The sequence below is a fragment of the Danio rerio genome, chromosome 4, assembly GCF_052040795.2.
Source record: "Danio rerio strain M-AB ecotype USA chromosome 4, GRCz13ab, whole genome shotgun sequence".
NCBI lineage: Eukaryota > Metazoa > Chordata > Actinopteri > Cypriniformes > Danionidae > Danio > Danio rerio.
In genome coordinates this window covers 62,893,941-62,915,420 of record NC_141024.2, presented here as the reverse complement: position 1 = coordinate 62,915,420, position 21,480 = coordinate 62,893,941, and the positions used below count along the sequence as shown (strand labels likewise).

The window sequence follows — 21,480 nt, the reverse complement described above, 5'->3', positions numbered from 1 at the left end:
GGGGTAGGAGTAAAATTGAATAAAACACAGCAGGTTACCGTGTGGTTGGGCCTAGGGCTGGGGTAGGTGTGATTTTAATAAACTGCGATAGGTTGTATTCTGTGCCATGTACGAGACATTGAATCAGTGAAACCCACATGGAGGTTTGTTACTGTGAGGTTGGGTTAAGAGTTGGGGTAGGTTGGGAGGTTGATAAAACACAGCAGGAAACTGTGAGGTTGGTTTAAGGATTGGGGTAGGTTTGACATTCAAACATAACTGGTTGGACGCAGTGTCTTGTACCAGACATTAAATGAATGAAAACTCCAGGAGGTTTTTACAGCCCACTTGGGGCTGACCAGGTCGTTTGGAGCAGGCTCCGATTTCTATTTATACCTTTCTCAGTCAGGTAACTTCCTTTTCAGTAGTATGAGCGTCTGCACTGTGTGGCATATATGCCGACGTATAACAGAGACTGAAACATTGCTCACACTTGTCTGAGGTGGTCATTTTGACTGCAATCTTGTTTTAGGTTGGCACTTTGTTTTTGAATATTGTATGCTTTTCGAATGCGTATCTGTGCTGCAGTAGAACGCCTTAGCCTCACAGCAAACATTTTGGTTTACAAGCTGTCACTGCTGTCTTCCCAGGAGAGTGGCTGTACTGGTTTCTTCTGGAAGTCCTGAGGGATGTACGGGACCAAGACATGAGAGCGGTTGGGGCAGCCTTTGAACCCAGGAGAGCACCCCACAGGCTCTGTGCTGGCGGCCCCAGAAACTCGATTTACTCCAGAGTAGAACCGAACAACTCCGGCAGGGGAAAACCGCGACCGCACTGCACTGAGAGCAACGCAAAAAAATGCTGAACGAGCCAGCCAGGAGTCGAACCTAGAATCTTCTGATCCGTAGTCAGACGCGTTATCCATTGCGCCACTGGCCCAGTCCGCATCAGCAGTGCTCATTAGCATGGTCCTCGGAAAGAGGACACGGCTCGGTGAACATGGAGTTCCTTAAAAGCATGCTTTGCTTTGTTGTCATGGCAAGTTGTGGTGTCGATAGGATGCTCTTACACCGAGCATGTGACAGTCCCTCCCAAGAAGAACTGTGATCCAGGCTCTGAGACTTTCTCTTCTCCGGGAGGAGGTTGCAAACGTTAGTTATTTTTGTCAGAGCAGCTGCAGCACACCTGGGTGGAGGCCCACAGCTAGACTTGAGGCCAACCTTTACGCACACCTTCCCTGGTGGTCTAGTGGTTAGGATTCGGCGCTCTCACCGCCGCGGCCCGGGTTCGATTCCCGGTCAGGGAACTTCCTTTTGACCTCCATGCTGAACTTTGAGGAGTGGTTAACTCACTTGGCGAAGGCAAGAAAGCGGCTCTGAGCGCAAAACATGTCCTTCGAGCCGGAGTCGAACCAGCGACCTAAGGATTGCCATCATCCCACCTACAGTCCTCCGCTCTACCAACTGAGCTATCGAAGGCTTACGGGGCAGTTCCACAACCACATCCTATAAGGTAGCTGCAGACCGACCGCTGGCCAAAAAGGACAGAAGCAAAAGCACTCAAGCCTTCCCATACCGGGAGTCGAACCCGGGCCGCCTGGGTGAAAACCAGGAATCCTAACCGCTAGACCATATGGGAACTGCCACACTTGAAACCCAGTCTTGGCACAAACTCCAGTTCATTCTGATCGCTGGCACGTCCCTGCTCCGCTTGCACAAGTGCCACTCATACACTTACGCACTCTCTCATACACAGTTTCTTGGTTTCCGTAAACCGAGAACCTTCTGATCCGTAGTCTTAAGCGCTAACCTTTGTGCCACCGTCACTCTGTTCAGCACCTTGTTAGCACTTTGCTTGAAGCAAGGACAAGGCTCTGTCAACCCGGAGTTCCTTCACCACACATTCTGCTTTGTTTTTATGGCAAGAGGTTGTGTGGATGGGATGCTCTTACAGGATTCCTGACAGTCCCTCCATAGAAGACCTGAGATCCAGGGTCGGAGACTCTCTCCTCTCCAAGAGTAGGTTAAAAGCAATGGTTTCTTTTGTGTCTGTGTGTCAGAGCCCTTAGGTGTTGCTGCAGCTCAGAGACCTACAAGTGGAGGAGATTACACTGCAAGTCGGCTGGATGACCTCTAAGTGGTAGGCACTTATACCGCACGTAGGCTGGGTTTGCGATTGATGTAGCTGTAGTAGACATTCATAAAAATAAAAAAATATATAAACTGCTTACTCTGAGGTTGTGTTTAGGGTTGGGGTAGGAGTAAAATTGAATAAAACACAGCAGGTTACCGTGTGGTTGGGCCTAGGGCTGGGGTAGGTGTGATTTTAATAAACTGCGATAGGTTGTATTCTGTGCCATGTACGAGACATTGAATCAGTGAAACCCACATGGAGGTTTGTTACTGTGAGGTTGGGTTAAGAGTTGGGGTAGGTTGGGAGGTTGATAAAACACAGCAGGAAACTGTGAGGTTGGTTTAAGGATTGGGGTAGGTTTGACATTCAAACATAACTGGTTGGACGCAGTGTCTTGTACCAGACATTAAATGAATGAAAACTCCAGGAGGTTTTTACAGCCCACTTGGGGCTGACCAGGTCGTTTGGAGCAGGCTCCGATTTCTATTTATACCTTTCTCAGTCAGGTAACTTCCTTTTCAGTAGTATGAGCGTCTGCACTGTGTGGCATATATGCCGACGTATAACAGAGACTGAAACATTGCTCACACTTGTCTGAGGTGGTCATTTTGACTGCAATCTTGTTTTAGGTTGGCACTTTGTTTTTGAATATTGTATGCTTTTCGAATGCGTATCTGTGCTGCAGTAGAACGCCTTAGCCTCACAGCAAACATTTTGGTTTACAAGCTGTCACTGCTGTCTTCCCAGGAGAGTGGCTGTACTGGTTTCTTCTGGAAGTCCTGAGGGATGTACGGGACCAAGACATGAGAGCGGTTGGGGCAGCCTTTGAACCCAGGAGAGCACCCCACAGGCTCTGTGCTGGCGGCCCCAGAAACTCGATTTACTCCAGAGTAGAACCGAACAACTCCGGCAGGGGAAAACCGCGACCGCACTGCACTGAGAGCAACGCAAAAAAATGCTGAACGAGCCAGCCAGGAGTCGAACCTAGAATCTTCTGATCCGTAGTCAGACGCGTTATCCATTGCGCCACTGGCCCAGTCCGCATCAGCAGTGCTCATTAGCATGGTCCTTGGAAAGAGGACACGGCTCGGTGAACATGGAGTTCCTTAAAAGCATGCTTTGCTTTGTTGTCATGGCAAGTTGTGGTGTCGATAGGATGCTCTTACACCGAGCATGTGACAGTCCCTCCCAAGAAGAACTGTGATCCAGGCTCTGAGACTTTCTCTTCTCCGGGAGGAGGTTGCAAACGTTAGTTATTTTTGTCAGAGCAGCTGCAGCACACCTGGGTGGAGGCCCACAGCTAGACTTGAGGCCAACCTTTACGCACACCTTCCCTGGTGGTCTAGTAACCTAGAATCCTAACGGATTCGGCGCTCTCACCGCCGCGGCCCGGGTTCGATTCCCGGTCAGGGAACTTCCTTTTGACCTCCATGCTGAACTTTGAGGAGTGGTTAACTCACTTGGCGAAGGCAAGAAAGCGGCTCTGAGCGCAAAACATGGTCTTCGAGCCGGAGTCGAACCAGCGACCTAAGGATTGCCATCATCCCACCTACAGTCCTCCGCTCTACCAACTGAGCTATCGAAGGCTTACGGGGCAGTTCCACAACCACATCCTATAAGGTAGCTGCAGACCGACCGCTGGCCAAAAAGGACAGAAGCAAAAGCACTCAAGCCTTCCCATACCGGGAGTCGAACCCGGGCCGCCTGGGTGAAAACCAGGAATCCTAACCGCTAGACCATATGGGAACTGCCACACTTGAAACCCAGTCTTGGCACAAACTCCAGTTCATTCTGATCGCTGGCACGTCCCTGCTCCGCTTGCACAAGTGCCACTCATACACTTACGCACTCTCTCATACACAGTTTCTTGGTTTCCGTAAACCGAGAACCTTCTGATCCGTAGTCTTAAGCGCTAACCTTTGTGCCACCGTCACTCTGTTCAGCACCTTGTTAGCACTTTGCTTGAAGCAAGGACAAGGCTCTGTCAACCCGGAGTTCCTTCACCACACATTCTGCTTTGTTTTTATGGCAAGAGGTTGTGTGGATGGGATGCTCTTACAGGATTCCTGACAGTCCCTCCATAGAAGACCTGAGATCCAGGGTCGGAGACTCTCTCCTCTCCAAGAGTAGGTTAAAAGCAATGGTTTCTTTTGTGTCTGTGTGTCAGAGCCCTTAGGTGTTGCTGCAGCTCAGAGACCTACAAGTGGAGGAGATTACACTGCAAGTCGGCTGGATGACCTCTAAGTGGTAGGCACTTATACCGCACGTAGGCTGGGTTTGCGATTGATGTAGCTGTAGTAGACATTCATAAAAATAAAAAAATATATAAACTGCTTACTCTGAGGTTGTGTTTAGGGTTGGGGTAGGAGTAAAATTGAATAAAACACAGCAGGTTACCGTGTGGTTGGGCCTAGGGCTGGGGTAGGTGTGATTTTAATAAACTGCGATAGGTTGTATTCTGTGCCATGTACGAGACATTGAATCAATGAAACCCACATGGAGGTTTGTTACTGTGAGGTTGGGTTAAGAGTTGGGGTAGGTTGGGAGGTTGATAAAACACAGCAGGAAACTGTGAGGTTGGTTTAAGGATTGGGGTAGGTTTGACATTCAAACATAACTGGTTGGACGCAGTGTCTTGTACCAGACATTAAATGAATGAAAACTCCAGGAGGTTTTTACAGCCCACTTGGGGCTGACCAGGTCGTTTGGAGCAGGCTCCGATTTCTATTTATACCTTTCTCAGTCAGGTAACTTCCTTTTCAGTAGTATGAGCGTCTGCACTGTGTGGCATATATGCCGACGTATAACAGAGACTGAAACATTGCTCACACTTGTCTGAGGTGGTCATTTTGACTGCAATCTTGTTTTAGGTTGGCACTTTGTTTTTGAATATTGTATGCTTTTCGAATGCGTATCTGTGCTGCAGTAGAACGCCTTAGCCTCACAGCAAACATTTTGGTTTACAAGCTGTCACTGCTGTCTTCCCAGGAGAGTGGCTGTACTGGTTTCTTCTGGAAGTCCTGAGGGATGTACGGGACCAAGACATGAGAGCGGTTGGGGCAGCCTTTGAACCCAGGAGAGCACCCCACAGGCTCTGTGCTGGCGGCCCCAGAAACTCGATTTACTCCAGAGTAGAACCGAACAACTCCGGCAGGGGAAAACCGCGACCGCACTGCACTGAGAGCAACGCAAAAAAATGCTGAACGAGCCAGCCAGGAGTCAAACCTAGAATCTTCTGATCCGTAGTCAGACGCGTTATCCATTGCGCCACTGGCCCAGTCCGCATCAGCAGTGCTCATTAGCATGGTCCTTGGAAAGAGGACACGGCTCGGTGAACATGGAGTTCCTTAAAAGCATGCTTTGCTTTGTTGTCATGGCAAGTTGTGGTGTCGATAGGATGCTCTTACACCGAGCATGTGACAGTCCCTCCCAAGAAGAACTGTGATCCAGGCTCTGAGACTTTCTCTTCTCCGGGAGGAGGTTGCAAACGTTAGTTATTTTTGTCAGAGCAGCTGCAGCACACCTGGGTGGAGGCCCACAGCTAGACTTGAGGCCAACCTTTACGCACACCTTCCCTGGTGGTCTAGTGGTTAGGATTCGGCGCTCTCACCGCTGCGGCCCGGGTTCGATTCCCGGTCAGGGAACTTCCTTTTGACCTCCATGCTGAACTTTGAGGAGTGGTTAACTCACTTGGCGAAGGCAAGAAAGCGGCTCTGAGCGCAAAACATGGTCTTCGAGCCGGAGTCGAACCAGCGACCTAAGGATTGCCATCATCCCACCTACAGTCCTCCGCTCTACCAACTGAGCTATCGAAGGCTTACGGGGCAGTTCCACAACCACATGCTATAAGGTAGCTGCAGACCGACCGCTGGCCAAAAAGGACAGAAGCAAAAGCATTCAAGCCTTCCCATACCGGGAGTCGAACCCGGGCCGCCTGGGTGAAAACCAGGAATCCTAACCGCTAGACCATATGGGAACTGCCACACTTGAAACCCAGTCTTGGCACAAACTCCAGTTCATTCTGATCGCTGGCACGTCCCTGCTCCGCTTGCACAAGTGCCACTCATACACTTACGCACTCTCTCATACACAGTTTCTTGGTTTCCGTAAACCGAGAACCTTCTGATCCGTAGTCTTAAGCGCTAACCTTTGTGCCACCGTCACTCTGTTCAGCACCTTGTTAGCACTTTGCTTGAAGCAAGGACAAGGCTCTGTCAACCCGGAGTTCCTTCACCACACATTCTGCTTTGTTTTTATGGCAAGAGGTTGTGTGGATGGGATGCTCTTACAGGATTCCTGACAGTCCCTCCATAGAAGACCTGAGATCCAGGGTCGGAGACTCTCTCCTCTCCAAGAGTAGGTTAAAAGCAATGGTTTCTTTTGTGTCTGTGTGTCAGAGCCCTTAGGTGTTGCTGCAGCTCAGAGACCTACAAGTGGAGGAGATTACACTGCAAGTCGGCTGGATGACCTCTAAGTGGTAGGCACTTATACCGCACGTAGGCTGGGTTTGCGATTGATGTAGCTGTAGTAGACATTCATAAAAATAAAAAAATATATAAACTGCTTACTCTGAGGTTGTGTTTAGGGTTGGGGTAGGAGTAAAATTGAATAAAACACAGCAGGTTACCGTGAGGTTGGGCCTAGGGCTGGGGTAGGTGTGATTTTAATAAACTGCGATAGGTTGTATTCTGTGCCATGTACGAGACATTGAATCAATGAAACCCACATGGAGGTTTGTTACTGTGAGGTTGGGTTAAGAGTTGGGGTAGGTTAGGAGGTTGATAAAACACAGCAGGAAACTGTGAGGTTGGTTTAAGGATTGGGGTAGGTTTGACATTCAAACATAACTGGTTGGACGCAGTGTCTAGTACCAGACATTAAATGAATGAAAACTCCAGGAGGTTTTTACAGCCCACTTGGGGCTGACCAGGTCGTTTGGAGCAGGCTCCGATTTCTATTTATACCTTTCTCAGTCAGGTAACTTCCTTTTCAGTAGTATGGGCGTCTGCACTGTGTGGCATATTTGCCGACGTATAACAGAGACTGAAACATTGCTCACACTTGTCTGAGGTGGTCATTTTGACTGCAATCTTGTTTTAGGTTGGCACTTTGTTTTTGAATATTGTCTGCTTTTCGAATGCGTATCTGTGCTGCAGTAGAACGCCTTAGCCTCACTGCAAACATTTTGGTCTACAAGCTGTCACTGCTGTCTTCCCAGGAGAGTGGGTGTACTGGTTTCTTCTGGAAGTCCTGAGGGATGTACGGGACCAAGATATGAGAGCAGTTGGGGCAGACTTTGATCCCAGGGGAGCACCCCACAGGCTCTGTGCTGGCAGCCCCAGAAACTTGATCCACTCCAAAGTAGAACCAAACAACTCTGGCAGGGGCAAACTGCAACTGCAGTGCACTGACTGAGAGCAATGCAATAAATCCTGATCGAGCCAGCCAAAACTCGAATCTAGAATCTTCTGATCAGTCAGACACGTTATCCATTGCGCCACTGGCACACACTGTTCAAGGAGTGCTCATTAGCATGCTGTTTGGAAAGAGGACATGGACCGGTAAACATGGAGTTCCTTCAACGCATGCTGTGCTTTGTTGTCATGGCAAGTTGTGGTGTCGATAGGATGCTTTTACACAGAGCATGTGACAGTCCCTCCATAGAAGAACTGTGAACCAGGCTCTGAGACTTTCTCTTCACCAGGAGGAGGTTGCAAACGTTAGAGTTATTTTTGTCAAAGCAGCTGCAGCACACCTGGGTGGAGGCCCACAGCTAGGCTAGAGGGCAACCTTTACCCAGGCCTTCCCTGGTGGTCTTGTGGTTAGGACTTAGTGCTCTTACCGCTGTGGCCTGGGTTCAATTCCTTGTCAGGGAGCTTCCTTTTCACCTCCTTGGTAAACTTCGAGCAGTGTTGCCGATGATCTCTTCACGAAAGCAGCTCTGAATGCAAAAGATGTCCTTCGAGCCGCACTGTAAGATGTAATAAGACACACTCTGGCACAGACGTCAAGTCTGCACGCTGGAATACATGCTATTATCTCATGGTTGAGACGCAGCTTCAAAAATTTGTTTCAAACCGGAAGTACAAATTTGCTTGAAATAACGCAAAAACAACCAATTTACACTTTTTAGTGAAATATTTGTGTCCAAATAGTGTTTTTAGCAGTGTGGGACACATATATGATTGTCAACAGCTCAAAAAATGTGTTTTGGAGTTTCGTGACCCTTTAAGGTACAAATGGTAGAGAAAATACAAACATGAAAATCTTACTTTGTTTTTCTTTTAACTAAGTATATTTTTATATGTTTTGTTGTTTTGTCTCAAATTATTTTATTTAGGACACAAATGCCTCAAATGCAGCTTTAACATCATTGGAATAAATTATATTTTAACATATTCAAATGGAAAAGCTAACATATTAAAAAGGAATAATTATTTACAAGGTTACTTTTATATCTGCATTTTTATAAACTAAAGCAGTTTTGTCCCAAACCTTTGAAAAATAGTCCATGTTGTCTTTATATTTTTAGATGCTTCATTTATTACTGATTTTACTTTATGCTTTCAAAATATGTAATTATGCATTTGAAGTGATATTGTGCTATTTTGCTACATAGTAGAAGTGAACTAGTTTTGTTTTGTGTTAAAGCCACAATGGCCCTGCATAAAAGGGCTTTACTGGGACCTTATAGGCACATTTTGTGCCTGGACTCAACTTAGTATTAGTGGGACCTAACTTGTTAATTACTAAATGCCCACAGAGCATGCTCATAGGACATACTTCTGACCCAGATAGTATACCTATACTTCGCCCATTGTGGCTATATACACTACACTTTGTGCGGACTTGCTATGGGCCCACAGTGAACGTCTGTTTTGAGTGGGCCAGCCCACAGTTTGGGCTAGCGACATTGTATATGTTTTTGGTATAGACATGTTAGTTTGGAAATTTGTGCATTAAACATTCAAAACTATTGTATAATAGGCTAAGAGAGACAATAGAAAAGCATATCTTAATTAAGATATAAATTGGATCCAATTAAAATGTTGTAGAAATTATCCTAAAGGATTTTTATGTATTGTACTTTAAAACAATCCTATAGGAATGGTTGCAAAATATGATCATAATTCTAATTGAAATCCTTCAAAGAAATCCGATAGGACGGTTTTTTTTTTGTCTGTATAATCGTACAAGTTATACTGATTTAGATCAGAAGTCCACAACATGTTCATTAACTGAAAACACAGCTGAATGTGCTACAATTAACATATAAACACCCTAGACAGCACAGCACATCACCACTGCTTTTTCTGTGACAGACATAGGTCTCATCTAGGATTTGAACCCAGGATCTCTCGCACCTTAAGTGAGAATCATAGCACGAGACCAACAAGCCCTGAAGAAGAGTCTTGTTGAAGGCATACAAGAGATACTTGATAGAAATTAGTGACATGGCCCAGTGGCCTAATGGATAAGGCACCAGCCTTTGAAGCTGGGGATTGTGGGTTCAAGTCCCACCTGGGTTGTCTTTGATGCAGTTCTTTGAAGTTGGCTGTGCAGCACAATCCAGTGTGACCTTCAAAAAGCTAGGTTCATACCCTTAGGTCAAAAAGACATGACAATGGAAAACTCGTCAGAGAAGCTGTTTTGTCATTAGGTGTACACACCAGATCGTCTGAAAGCAATAGGGATCCTGAAGTGCTGTTTTCTGAGTTACAAGAACTTCTTGAGCCAGACACTTGGGGACGTGCAAATTTGTTATCTTTGTTTGGATTCATCGGATCTCTTTCTGCTGCTAAATTAGACCAAAACAGTCATTATTTCATAAACAAATTGTAATATATTTTACATTTTTTATAAACACGTTTCACTCTCTTCTCTCCCGATGGCGAGTTATAAAGGTAAAGTTTTTTTTATATTCACACATTCGTTCATTTAGAAGTCTCTATATTGTTTACCATTTAATTTTGAATATTCGATCAGAATTAGCATGCAAGTATGACTTAAAAACAACATTAACACTGTTTATTTGACTGTGACCAATGTTGTACTTTGATAGTCATTGGCTGCTAATAGCAAAGGTGAAACTTTTTATTTCTTTACGACAAAATAATTATGCCAGAAATGTTTCTGGATGAGGTATTTATGTGATTTATACATAATAGGGGTGTTCTGATTGGTCTTAAAGCATCACTAAATTGTGCAGGCATTACAGGTCAAATAATTTGTTACATTTATCAAAATAAACAATAAGGCTCTTAAAGCACTGCTTTGAGAAATGTAGAGTCGTCATATTTCAAATACCTCAAGTGAAACGAAGTCATTTGTTTTATTATTTTATCACTGACAGTGTCCTTGTCCTTGTGTAAAATTATTTCAGTTTAAGATCAAGTGTAAAATAAAATGTTGTATAGACAACAATGAGCAAATAGGACAATCGTGTACAATATGTAAATAAAACTCCAAATTTAAATATTTTCATCATATACTTTAATTAAACATTTCAAAGCTTGGAAGTATTGTTTACAAATGGACAAAAAGTGTCTCTATGGCCTTTAAAGTATGTGGTAGTTGTGCCAGTACTATTGAAATTGAGTCAATGTCATGAAAGGAAAAATCGACCATACTTTGTTAATGCAAATTCCTATATGCAGCCTTGTGATGTAAGCAGTTAAACCATTTAAATAGTTTTATTCTTAAAAAGGGCCATAATGAAAATCTGAGTTTTTCTCAAAAGTAATTAACTAGTACTCAGTGTAGTTTTTTAAAAGAGTAATTTGTAATATATTAGTATTATTTACTAAAACTTGTCATCTGTGAGAGAACATCAACAAATAAAATAAAAAAATCACAGGCACATTTAGTGCAGGCTTATTATATTATTAATATATGATCAATTATTATTGTTGTTAATAAATGTTTTTTTTTAATTGTATAAATCGATAGATAGTTCCAATGCAGTATTTTTATTAATTGCTGAGAAGACATTGCAGGTGTTCAATACATTGCGTGTCAATTTTGGTTTATTATATTCTTAATTATAAATATATTATTAACTAATTATTATATCTTATTAATGTTTTCTTTAATAAATCAATAGATGGTTCCTATGCAATGCTTTAATGGGTTGCTGAGAATACATTTCAGGTGTTCAATATGTTGCGTGTCAGTTTTGAAAATAAAAATAGGTGCTGGAAAAAGTGCTTAAAAAACCCTGGTTTTCATTAGGCTGTGTCTGTATGAACTCTGTATGAAATCAGTGCCACATATTTAATCGTTTGGTGATGGTAAATTAAGATCTCTTGGTCGTCAGGTCGTGTGATGTATTTTGCTGAACTGTATTCAAATGTTATAAATGTAAAAACACCACATTTTGAAGTGTGACTGCAGTATGTCAATTTAGTTTGTTTGTGCTGCGCTCATAGACTTTAGAAAACGGCGGAAAGTCAAATCATCCAAATAAATTTTTATGATGGACAGAAGCTGCAGAGGCTGCAAACGTATAAAACATGAGGCCGTATTTAGTTTATATACACTATATACAACTGCAATGAACCAGCTTTTGGGGGTGGGGGCAGCTTGTGAAAGGTTGAGAACCCCTGGTCTATTAGGCTAGTTTAAATACTATTTTAAGATGTCACTATGCAGAGTGAGTGCATTTTCCCTCCTTCTCCTGGTTAAAAGATAAAGCTCTGGAAGTTGACAAAATCAAATAAACCCAACCTGGTTACGGCGATGTTAAATGATTTGACAAGGCTTGATATAAACCGTAAAGTTTACTTTAGTTTGTGATCAACTCTGGAGCAAATGCAGCTTAAAGTGTGACGTGCAGGAAACAGCCAATCACAAGACACACAAGTGCATCAAACAGCCAATCTCAAGACACATGAGAGTCAGTTTGACTCATTTCTCCAGAATCAGTGATTTCACTGAATTCACTTCTTTGTTCCAGATTATAGATATATCATAATATAAAAAATAATAATAATAATGAATCTAAATACATTTATGAATCTAATAATAATAATGAATCTAAATACATAAACAGATTTATTTGTAGTAATATGGGAGTTTTCACATTGCATCTTTAAAGGCAACAAGTTGTCTACAGAGACTGTAATTGTCTTCAGAAAGACAATTCTTTTCTCAAATTAGTCCATCAAAATAAATGTGTAGAGTTTTGAAATCAAAGTCTTCATTTGTTACACACAACACATCAAGATTTGATCAAGTCAAAATCTCATAATCTGACACAAATCTGATCTGTCGTAACTGTCGTAAATAAAACTTTATTAAAGGCAACTAATAGTGTAGGTCCTCATCAGTGATGTTAACTCATCCGTCTTCAAGTACCCTTAACCAAAGTACAGTCTGTGAGACACTACTTTATAACAAACGACGTAACTGCGTAACCAGGGCCAGCGCGGAGAGAGAGGGCAGTGTCCGCGACACCTCCCTTACCACCCGCGTCCTCAGTTATGTCCGCAACACCTCCCTCACCACCCGCGTCCTCAGTTATATTCGCACATAGGCGACAGAATAGAGGAGGCGGCGTCAGTGACACATCCCTCAGCACTCGCGCGTCCTCAGTTATATCCGCGCATAGGGCGGCAGAAAAGAGGTCCACCATACCTCGCTTCATTTTCATAACCGGTCACTTTCGATTTCACATTGGGGTTTAGGGCGGCGTGAGTGTCCTCTGCCTAGAGCGGCAGTTCAGCTTGATCCGGCCCTGCATGTAACCAATAACTGAGGTAAAAAAAACTCTGGTTATTTATAGTGAGATTGGAATCATCTGATTGGTGAATCATGGGTTAGCTAATGCAGGACCAGCCGTGGACAATCATAAGCATGTGATCCTCTCAAAAGTAGTTTAAAAATAAACTTCATTTGAATGAACAGCCAAACTACATGAACAAGCTGCCGTTTTGAATATACCCGTGTTTCTGTGGACAAGGCCTCATTTTTCAGGACTCTGCTCTTCATTGTGAAGCTTCATGTGAGCGCTGAGACTTCTTTTATGGGTAAAGCCCTTTCCACACTCACTGCATCTAAAACGATTCTCTCTTGAGTGGGTCTTCATGTGTCGCCTAATGTAGTCTTTGCGTGTGAGTTTAATTCCACACTGATCACACGTGAACACTATGGTTCCAGTGTGACCATTCATGTGGTTCATGAGGCTAGATTTGGTTGTGAAGCTCTTTCCACACTGAGCACATGCAAACAGCTTCTCTCCGGTGTGAGTTCTCATGTGGTTATTGAGTGTGCTTTTATATGTGAAACTTTTACCACACACTGTGCATGTGTAAGGTTTCTCTCCAGTGTGAACTTTCATGTGCACTGCAAGGCTTCCTGCATGATAGAAGCCTTTTCCACACTGTTGGCATGTGTATGGCCTCTCTCCAGTGTGAGTTCTCATGTGGGTTTTAAAGTTTTCTTTTTGACAAAAACTCTTTCCACACTGTTCACAGGTGTAAGGCTTCTCCCCAGTGTGTATTCTCATGTGCATTGTCAAGTTTGTTGTATTACAGAAGCTTTTTCCACACTGTTTGCAGGTGTAAGGCTTCTCCCCAGTGTGAATTCTCATGTGCATTGTTAAACTTGATGTTTTATAGAAGCTTTTTCCACACTGTTTGCAGGTGCAAGTTTTCTCCCCTTTGTGAACTCTCATGTGAACATCAAGCTTTGGCTTTTGACTGAAACTCTTTCTACTCTGTTTACTGCTGAAATTACACTTAGATTTGGATTTCCGAGGTCTTCTGCATGATGAAGTCATTTTAGTCAGTGTGGGTTTTTCATCAGTCGTTATGTCTTGGTGTTTCTCTTCCATTTCATTCCATTGATGTGTCTCTTCTTTCAGGACCATCAGATCTTAAAAAACAACAAAAAAGTGAACTTTAGTATGAAGCCACAAAGCGATAAGCATGAAATGGATGTTTCACCCACAAATAAAAATGACCATACCATTTAATCTCCGTCATGTGATTTTAAACATTTCCTTTCTTTTGAAACACAAAGAAAGCCTGCATTTTTTTACAATATCTTCTTTTGTGTTCAACAGAATCAAGGGATAACTCATTAAGGGAGAGTAAATGATAAGGCTATTTTCATTTTTGCGTGACTCAGCAACTATCCCTTTAAAGGGTTTCTATTATGAACCTTTTTATACAAGATGTAAAATAAGTCTTTGGTGTTCCCAGAATGTGTCAGAGGTTTCGGCTCAAAATCAGATCATGTACCTTGCAGAATATTTCATTTTGGGGGTCAGAGGAAAACCAAGCTGTTTTTGTGCCTGTGGCTTTAAATGCAAATGATCAAATGCACTCGCTCTAGATTACTCCTGTTGTGTTCCCTTATGTGTATCTTCCACTGGATTTAAACATTTATAACTTTCTTAGAAGACCCGATTGACACAAATCCTGCATGTTCATAGCAAGTGCGGATAATTCAGCTTATATTAGTGAGTTTGCATTATTGTAAATAACTTATGCAAATGTTTCCCAGTACTGGTTTGCAACTGGACAGGTATCCACTGTTTAAAACATATGCTTGATAAGTTGGTGGTTCATTCCACTGTGGTGACCCCTGATGAATAAAGGGACTAAGCCGAAGAAAAATGAATGAATGAACTTGTGCAAATGCTTAATGCCACGTTTGCTGTAAACTGGAGTGATGAGGAGATGGCGAGATGACATCCCAGGTGAAAAAAAAAATAATTAAATGCAATTAAAATACACTTAAATACCCGCAAATACATTTTTAGAACATTGTTATTTTTTGTGTTAAATAAAAGTTTGATGGTTTTACACTATAAATATACTAATTAAAAGTATGTTTACACTTCAGTAGGACTTTAGTACACTTGACAAAAGTATTTTAAATACCAGTAATACTTAAATAAATTTTTAGTGTACTACAATAAAGTACACTACAGAAAAAAAAGTTTTATTAGTGTGTTTTTTAAAACTGTGCTTTAAATGCTTTAAACATTAGTTGATTTTTAGTACACTGTTTACATACTAATCCTAAGTTTAAAATAAGTTAATATATAAAAAATCTATTAGTAATGTATTGTAGTACATTTTCCCAAAACTTGTTCTTAAGTACACTTAATGTGAATGCACTATTATCACTAACACGTAAATTGATTTTGAGTGTGGTAATCTTACCAAAACATTATTGTCTTGAAGTATGTGTGTGTTGTAGGTCAAGGAATGATCAGGAAAGCCAAGAATGGGCATGCAGAAGGGATGACATGTTTGTGTATATCCAGTGTAGTCAATAATATGATAATCTAAGAAAACATGTTTTACATTGCATCTAATGCTGAGTTCAGACTGCATGATTTTCAAAATATTCGTGTTACGGATGTTTTTCACACTACATGACTATCTGAGTTAATGTTTTGGCACTGCTTTGTTTACACTGCAAGATGGATCAGCGACAGGGAGTTTCACACTGCATGACTTTACAAAAGCACAATCACAGACAACTTTGTCCAAACTATGTCTCACAGCTAAAAATACATATAGCTTTTGTTATTAACTACATGATGAGAAAGAAGTGTTTAATGGGGTAGAAAATGTATATATTTGTTAACCTGGCATGGTTTCCGCTACATTTATTCTTCCATAGCGGGGCACCACAACAAAATTCATCCCGCCACAGCTACATTACAGCTTCTCTTTCAAAACATTTTATTTTTTTTAATAGCCGGTAATAATCGCACCAAAACATATTCAAACACGAGTGAATTATAACAGCGCCAACTTCTCTGTAATCGTAGTAGTGCTGTGTATTATTTGTTTACCACGTTAAGAATAAGTGCTGACAGACTGACTGACAGGTGTATGATGTGTAAGGCCAGTTAACACGATCTATAGCCGTTTCACTTCACTTCAGGACGCATTAATATCGCTCTGTAGGTCTATTAGAGACATTCATAAATATACAAGCAAAGAGATCTGCATGCTGTAGGCTATTACATAAATGTGATCTCGACTTCTAATACTGGGGTCACGACATTTGTCATTGAAATAACACCACAGGTAGTTGGTAGATCTGTCTAAAAAGGCCTGCCGCTACAGCTGGAAAAAATCCTAGAGGAAACACTGCCTGGGTTTTGAAGGGAACTAGCAATTTCTCTTCAACTTTTTCCTTTTTCGGCCCAGTTGGGCCAAAGGAAAATGAATGAATGAACTTATGCAAATGCTTAATGCCACGTTTGCTGTAAACTGGAGTACTGAGGACATAGCAAGATGACATACTTTGCAACTTGTTTTCATTCACTTGTACTTTTGTCTTTTTATTCTTGCCTTTGTGCATGTCCTGAGGCTTAGCTGAAGACCTACATGATGACATTTTATATACCTGACAGGATGCAGAAATGCCATCAAAAAAAGGTTACCTGCTGTTTGTCTAATCAGGGACAGACTAGGTCAAACATCGTCAGCTCAGTTGAACTTTTTTTAATTTACTGTTTTTGTTTATTGTATATAGCGGCAGCGCTCAAGGACGCTTACCAACAGCAGGAGAAAAAGAAAAGCAATAAAGCTCTTTCTGATTCTGATAACCTTAAGAAGGTAGAGAAAATGGGAGACTAATAATACATAAAAAGAATGACAAAACCAATAAGAAAAGTGACAAAAGAAACTCATTCCTGTTTTTCAATCAGTGTTTATGTGCATTTAGGAGAACTAGGCAGCACACTCAGGGCTGCAAGATGGATTTAATTTAGTATTCTTATTATTAAAATATATCTGAATGAGGATCAAATGACTGCGTTGATATTTGAGAATGAAAATCAACCTGTTTGGTTCTGCAGATCTTCCTGTTTGACTGTGAATGTCTCTTCAATCTTCATATCTTCACTCTCCTCTTTAATAAACGCCATCTTTATAACAGTGTAGAGATCAGTTGCTTCAGCAGTTTTTCTCTGTGACACTTTATCCTGTTTAAAATGAACAAAACAATGAACAGAAACAAAATAACTTCTCTTCAACACTTGCTTCAATGTTTTTTATGGGAGTAATTAACAAAAAGAAATCAGGTAAAATGTTTCTTTAAAACACTTATTACACACTTCCCTGTTACTTTATTCAAACAATAGCCATCAGTTACTCAGAATAAAATAGTACTACGTTGTATAAAGGGTTAAAATAATATTTCCAAAAGCAAGAATATAATTTAGCACCATATAAAAAACTTAAAACTTTAGAACTTTAACTTTAAATCGGTTTATATCTGTGTAAACGTTTTCAAACAAACCTTTGTCCAGTTGAATCACAGCGGTGAAGCGGCGCTGCCTGATGACGTCATGCGCCACGCCAAAATAAAAGTCTTTTTTTAAAAGCTTTTTTGACACTTTCCTATTGATACATTACTCCCATGGTTTTCACTTTACACAATATCTGCTCTCTCTCTCACACAAACCTTTAATCCAAACATTTTCTTAACTTTTTTAATCCACTTTATGATGACTTGTATGTCTACAACAACATTACTTCTTAATATCTGAGTACAAATCTCATCCTCATAATTATGACCTCTTCTTTTCTATTTCTACAACTTTATAGGCCTATATAGGGTTTCTTTTTTTCCACATGAATTGTCGTCACTTATTATCTGTGTTCCATGTTTCCTGCCATTCTTTAGCAATATCTTCAGTAATATTTAATTTACCTTTACTTACAGAAGCTGAAAAGGTGTAGTTCACAAAAAAATACAATTCTGTCATTTACTCATCTTCTAGTTCCAAATCTGTTTGAGTTTCTGCTGCTGAATGCAAATAAAGAGAATACATGGGCAAAAAAACTACAAAAAAAAAAACACTATATGGTTCAACAGTTCCTACTTTGAACATGGCTGCTTTTTTCCACATTTTCTTGCACACAAAATGTTCTTTGAGCTCGATTACAATTGAACCACAAAAGTCACGTGTTTTGACATCGTTTTTGGTTCCTTTTCTGGACTTTGAGCATCTCAGATCTCTTGCTGTCTATGACTGATGAAGGAGCTCTCTGATTTCTTTTAAAGTGTCTTCATTTGCGTTCTGAAGATGAGCAGAGTTCTCAGGAGATTGAAACAACAGGTAGAGGGACAATCATTCTCGAGTGCCTAGTGTACACTATAGCACACGCATTCCACCACTGCTATTATACAGCCACATTTATTTATTTATTTTTATTTTATTTATTTTTTTTCATTGCAATAACAACAGGTCATTACAACAAATAGAAATACAAAAACTGATAGCACTAATACTCGTGGGATGATATTACTCATATATCCATTCATTTACGGCTCAGTCCCTTTATTACCATAGTAATAATTATCACCATAGTGGAATGAACCGCTAACTTATCCAGCACATACTTTACACAGCAGATGCCCTTCCAGCTGCAACCCGTTACTGGGAAGCATGCATACATACTCATTCACACACACCGCATGTCTATGGACTTTGGGGAAACCTGAGAATCCGGAAGAAACTTATGCGAACACGGGGAGAACATGCAAACTCCACACAGAAATGCCAACTGATCCATCTGAGTCTCGAACCAGCTACCCACTGCACCACTGTGATGCCTTCATGTATAATTATTTGAGGTATTAAACTGATATTGGTGAAGAACTATGCTTACAAATGGTTGTTATATTTAAATGTGTGAAAAGGCACCAATCAGATAAAGCGATTGTAATGATCTGGGCAATCAAGCATGTATTGTTATAGACACCTTTGATTATTTGTCTTAAGAGATGTAAGGCAGGTCCTGTTCATATAATTTGCTTTAGGCTATCAAGTTGATATTGGCATGAACAGCTATAACAGGTTTCATATATGTAAAACGATCCTATTCAGTTAATGGTCTGGCCTATTAGGCAGCTATTAATAAAGATGACTGCACATGATGATGAGCCATTTATTTGAATGAATATGTGACACAGATATTTAAAATTCATTGTTGCAAACAAGTTACAGGAGTAAGTGCAGTTGTTGTTTTATGTGATGTCCACCACTGTAATTACACCATAGTGAAACAGAAGTCTGAGAAATGCTGTAGTTGGTGTAGGTGGAGCAGGGTAATCACATTAAAAGTTCTGCATTGTGTAGATATGAAAGTGAACTCTTGTCATTGAATTACTCTGTATACACTGCCTATACAATAAATTAACTTGTTATATAATTATTTTGTGATTATAAATATTTAGATGCATGATAGATAAAAAATGGACAGTATGTGATCGCTTTACTGTGTTAAAAGGAAAAAGTTTTGTCACAGAGTATCTTATATATGCTTTTGTGAATGTCTATGCATATGTATGCACAAACACAAGGAATAATTACACTGTTAAAAATTGTCCCGTTAAAAAACAGTAAAATACTGGCAGCTGCAGTTGCCAGCAATGTACTGTTATTTAACAGTCTGTTGCTGTAAAAATACATGGACTACATTGATTTACACAATACTCAAGTGAACTCATTTTGCTCACTGAAAGCAACTGTCTCAACTTGGTCAACTGCTGAATGAGTTTATGAAGTAATGTGCTATACATGCTTAGAAGCATACTTATAATGATAACTTATTTTAGTTAATTAGAAAAGTTCGGTTTAACTCTAATGTCTTATTTTCACAACAGCACACATACATGTAAATCTGGAATCACCAGAGAGATTCTGACTGCATCAGCAACTAAACAGCCGCTGTCTTTAAATAGAGAAACATGCAGAATAACATCAGCAGCTCATTGTTCATCTTTAACTCATACACTGGCTCTACTCTCCTCCACAACGGTGACACACAGAAGAAATTAGCTTCAGGTTTTACAGTAAAATACTGTTTTTTCCTTGATTTAACAGTAATCTACTGGCAGCTGTGGTTGCCAGCAATCTACTGTTTTTTTACAGTCTATTTCCGTTGTGTAAATTAACAGTATATTACTGTTAAAATACATTTTTACACTGTGTTTTTACCTCTCACACCTTTAACCCTTTAAACCCCAGAGCATATACTTCAGTTTTAATTGAAGTGTCCACACTACTGAGTGTTCAAGAAACATGTAGCAAAGCTGAAGTAAATTCATTAATTAACTGACTAATTAAATGATAATTGAGGATTAACAATGAACAAATGAAGAAATACTGAAGGGAAAAAACAAGAACAGAACATACAAAACTTTAGTCACAGCTTTATAATGAAATAACCTGAAGAACAACAAATGATTAAATCATTTAAATGATCAGCGGATGATTAAACAACTCTACAAACATCATCACCAGCTACACTTATTACTTAATACATGTATTTTTGTATAACATCTACTAAAGTTCTTCTTGAGAAAAAGTGAAAGTTTTACTTCACCATCATGGAGAACAGAGTTTGCTTTAGTTGGGCTCTTAGCCCTGTCATTTTTAACATTTATATATTGTGGCTGCTGCAATTGTTAAGAACTTTGTTTAAAAAGCTCCTTTGATGTGGCAAGCCAGCCAAAAACCTCAATAAGATCTGGTGATGTTCATGTTGCTAATAAATGGCAGAGTCTGTTCTCATTTCGTATAATAAAATTTACTGCTCCTATTCAATGTTAAATCTATTGTTTTACATTAGATGTATATATATGGCAATGATTTCTGGAAGTTTTTAAGATTATCTTGGACAATAACAGTGCTCTATGGTGTAAATCGCACTCAAAGAGACATCAATAATCAGCATATGAACCTCAATAATGGTGACAACAAATTTAACAAAATTAACAGTTTAACTCACAAACAGGCAACTGAAAGTCTAAACATAAACAACAGCAGAATCAAACACAAATAAAGAAAACTGTGAGACCATCATACAACATTTATTTATACCGCAATGCATGCTGGGATATTTGTACAGTGCCACTCCCAGCATGCATTGCAGCATGAAACATTTGAGATGTTACCATTGTTGAGATACAAGGTCAGATTCATGAGGTCTGAGTGTGTATTTGTCATAACTGAACTGTTTTTGTATGTTATTTATTAACTGTTAAGTAATTACGGAGGTATCTTTTCTGTTTTCACTTCTCATTAATTAAATTAATACCTGCAACTAAGCATAAAATCTATTGCATGTGGCCCTTCTTCCAGATTTATACCAAAACATTTATCAGAACTAATTTCAGACAAATAGATTTCTCTATTTATTGACTTTCCAACTTTATTGCTAAATTGCTTTTAGTACAAACGTTTTGTAAACTCTGTGTTACAGCAGTTGGAAAGTCTTCTTAAATGAGTTCAAGGGTGAAGAGCCCAACTAAACCAGCCCCTCACTCCATTACGGTGACACAAAAAACACCTTAATTTCTGTTGGATCTCAATGAGAATAGTATGGA

At 40.4% G+C, this 21,480-nt stretch overlaps 1 protein-coding gene, 1 long non-coding RNA gene and 10 other non-coding genes across 13 annotated transcripts in view; 4 read left to right on the top strand and 8 right to left on the bottom strand.

Annotated features, from left to right (window-relative positions):
• The window catches only part of LOC147845150 (uncharacterized), a 180,450-nt gene that overhangs the window by 46,710 nt on the left and 112,260 nt on the right, over positions 1 to 21,480 (top strand). The window lies entirely within an intron of this gene.
• Positions 846 to 918, bottom strand: trnar-acg (transfer RNA arginine (anticodon ACG)). The gene has a single exon. It is a non-coding gene; the product is annotated as a tRNA-Arg (tRNA).
• Positions 1,214 to 1,285, top strand: trnae-cuc (transfer RNA glutamic acid (anticodon CUC)). Its single transcript has one exon. It is a non-coding gene; the product is annotated as a tRNA-Glu (tRNA).
• trnay-gua (transfer RNA tyrosine (anticodon GUA)) lies at positions 1,371 to 1,457 on the bottom strand. Its single transcript is given in 2 exon segments — positions 1,371 to 1,406; positions 1,421 to 1,457. It is a non-coding gene; the product is annotated as a tRNA-Tyr (tRNA).
• On the bottom strand, positions 1,546 to 1,617 carry trnae-uuc (transfer RNA glutamic acid (anticodon UUC)). Its single transcript has one exon. It is a non-coding gene; the product is annotated as a tRNA-Glu (tRNA).
• trnar-acg (transfer RNA arginine (anticodon ACG)) lies at positions 3,076 to 3,148 on the bottom strand. The gene has a single exon. It is a non-coding gene; the product is annotated as a tRNA-Arg (tRNA).
• On the bottom strand, positions 3,787 to 3,858 carry trnae-uuc (transfer RNA glutamic acid (anticodon UUC)). The gene has a single exon. It is a non-coding gene; the product is annotated as a tRNA-Glu (tRNA).
• Positions 5,317 to 5,389, bottom strand: trnar-acg (transfer RNA arginine (anticodon ACG)). The gene has a single exon. It is a non-coding gene; the product is annotated as a tRNA-Arg (tRNA).
• Positions 5,685 to 5,756, top strand: trnae-cuc (transfer RNA glutamic acid (anticodon CUC)). The gene has a single exon. It is a non-coding gene; the product is annotated as a tRNA-Glu (tRNA).
• Positions 6,017 to 6,088, bottom strand: trnae-uuc (transfer RNA glutamic acid (anticodon UUC)). Its single transcript has one exon. It is a non-coding gene; the product is annotated as a tRNA-Glu (tRNA).
• trnaq-uug (transfer RNA glutamine (anticodon UUG)) lies at positions 9,569 to 9,641 on the top strand. The gene has a single exon. It is a non-coding gene; the product is annotated as a tRNA-Gln (tRNA).
• On the bottom strand, positions 12,294 to 17,422 carry wu:fd12e08. 2 transcript variants are annotated; one of them, XR_015484182.1, is made up of 4 exons: positions 17,383 to 17,422; positions 16,924 to 17,065; positions 12,607 to 13,986; positions 12,294 to 12,567 (listed from the first exon to the last, which is right to left on the bottom strand). XR_015484182.1 is itself a non-coding variant. In XM_087250413.1 (3 exons), the coding sequence occupies exons 2-3, from the start codon at positions 17,006 to 17,008 to the stop codon at positions 13,076 to 13,078; spliced, it is 996 nt and encodes a 331-aa protein (XP_087106539.1). In that variant the 5' UTR covers positions 17,009 to 17,065; positions 17,383 to 17,422; the 3' UTR covers positions 12,294 to 13,075. The 2 variants fall into 2 exon arrangements, 1 of the variants encoding a protein (XP_087106539.1); XM_087250413.1 differs by having other exon boundaries at positions 12,294 to 13,986.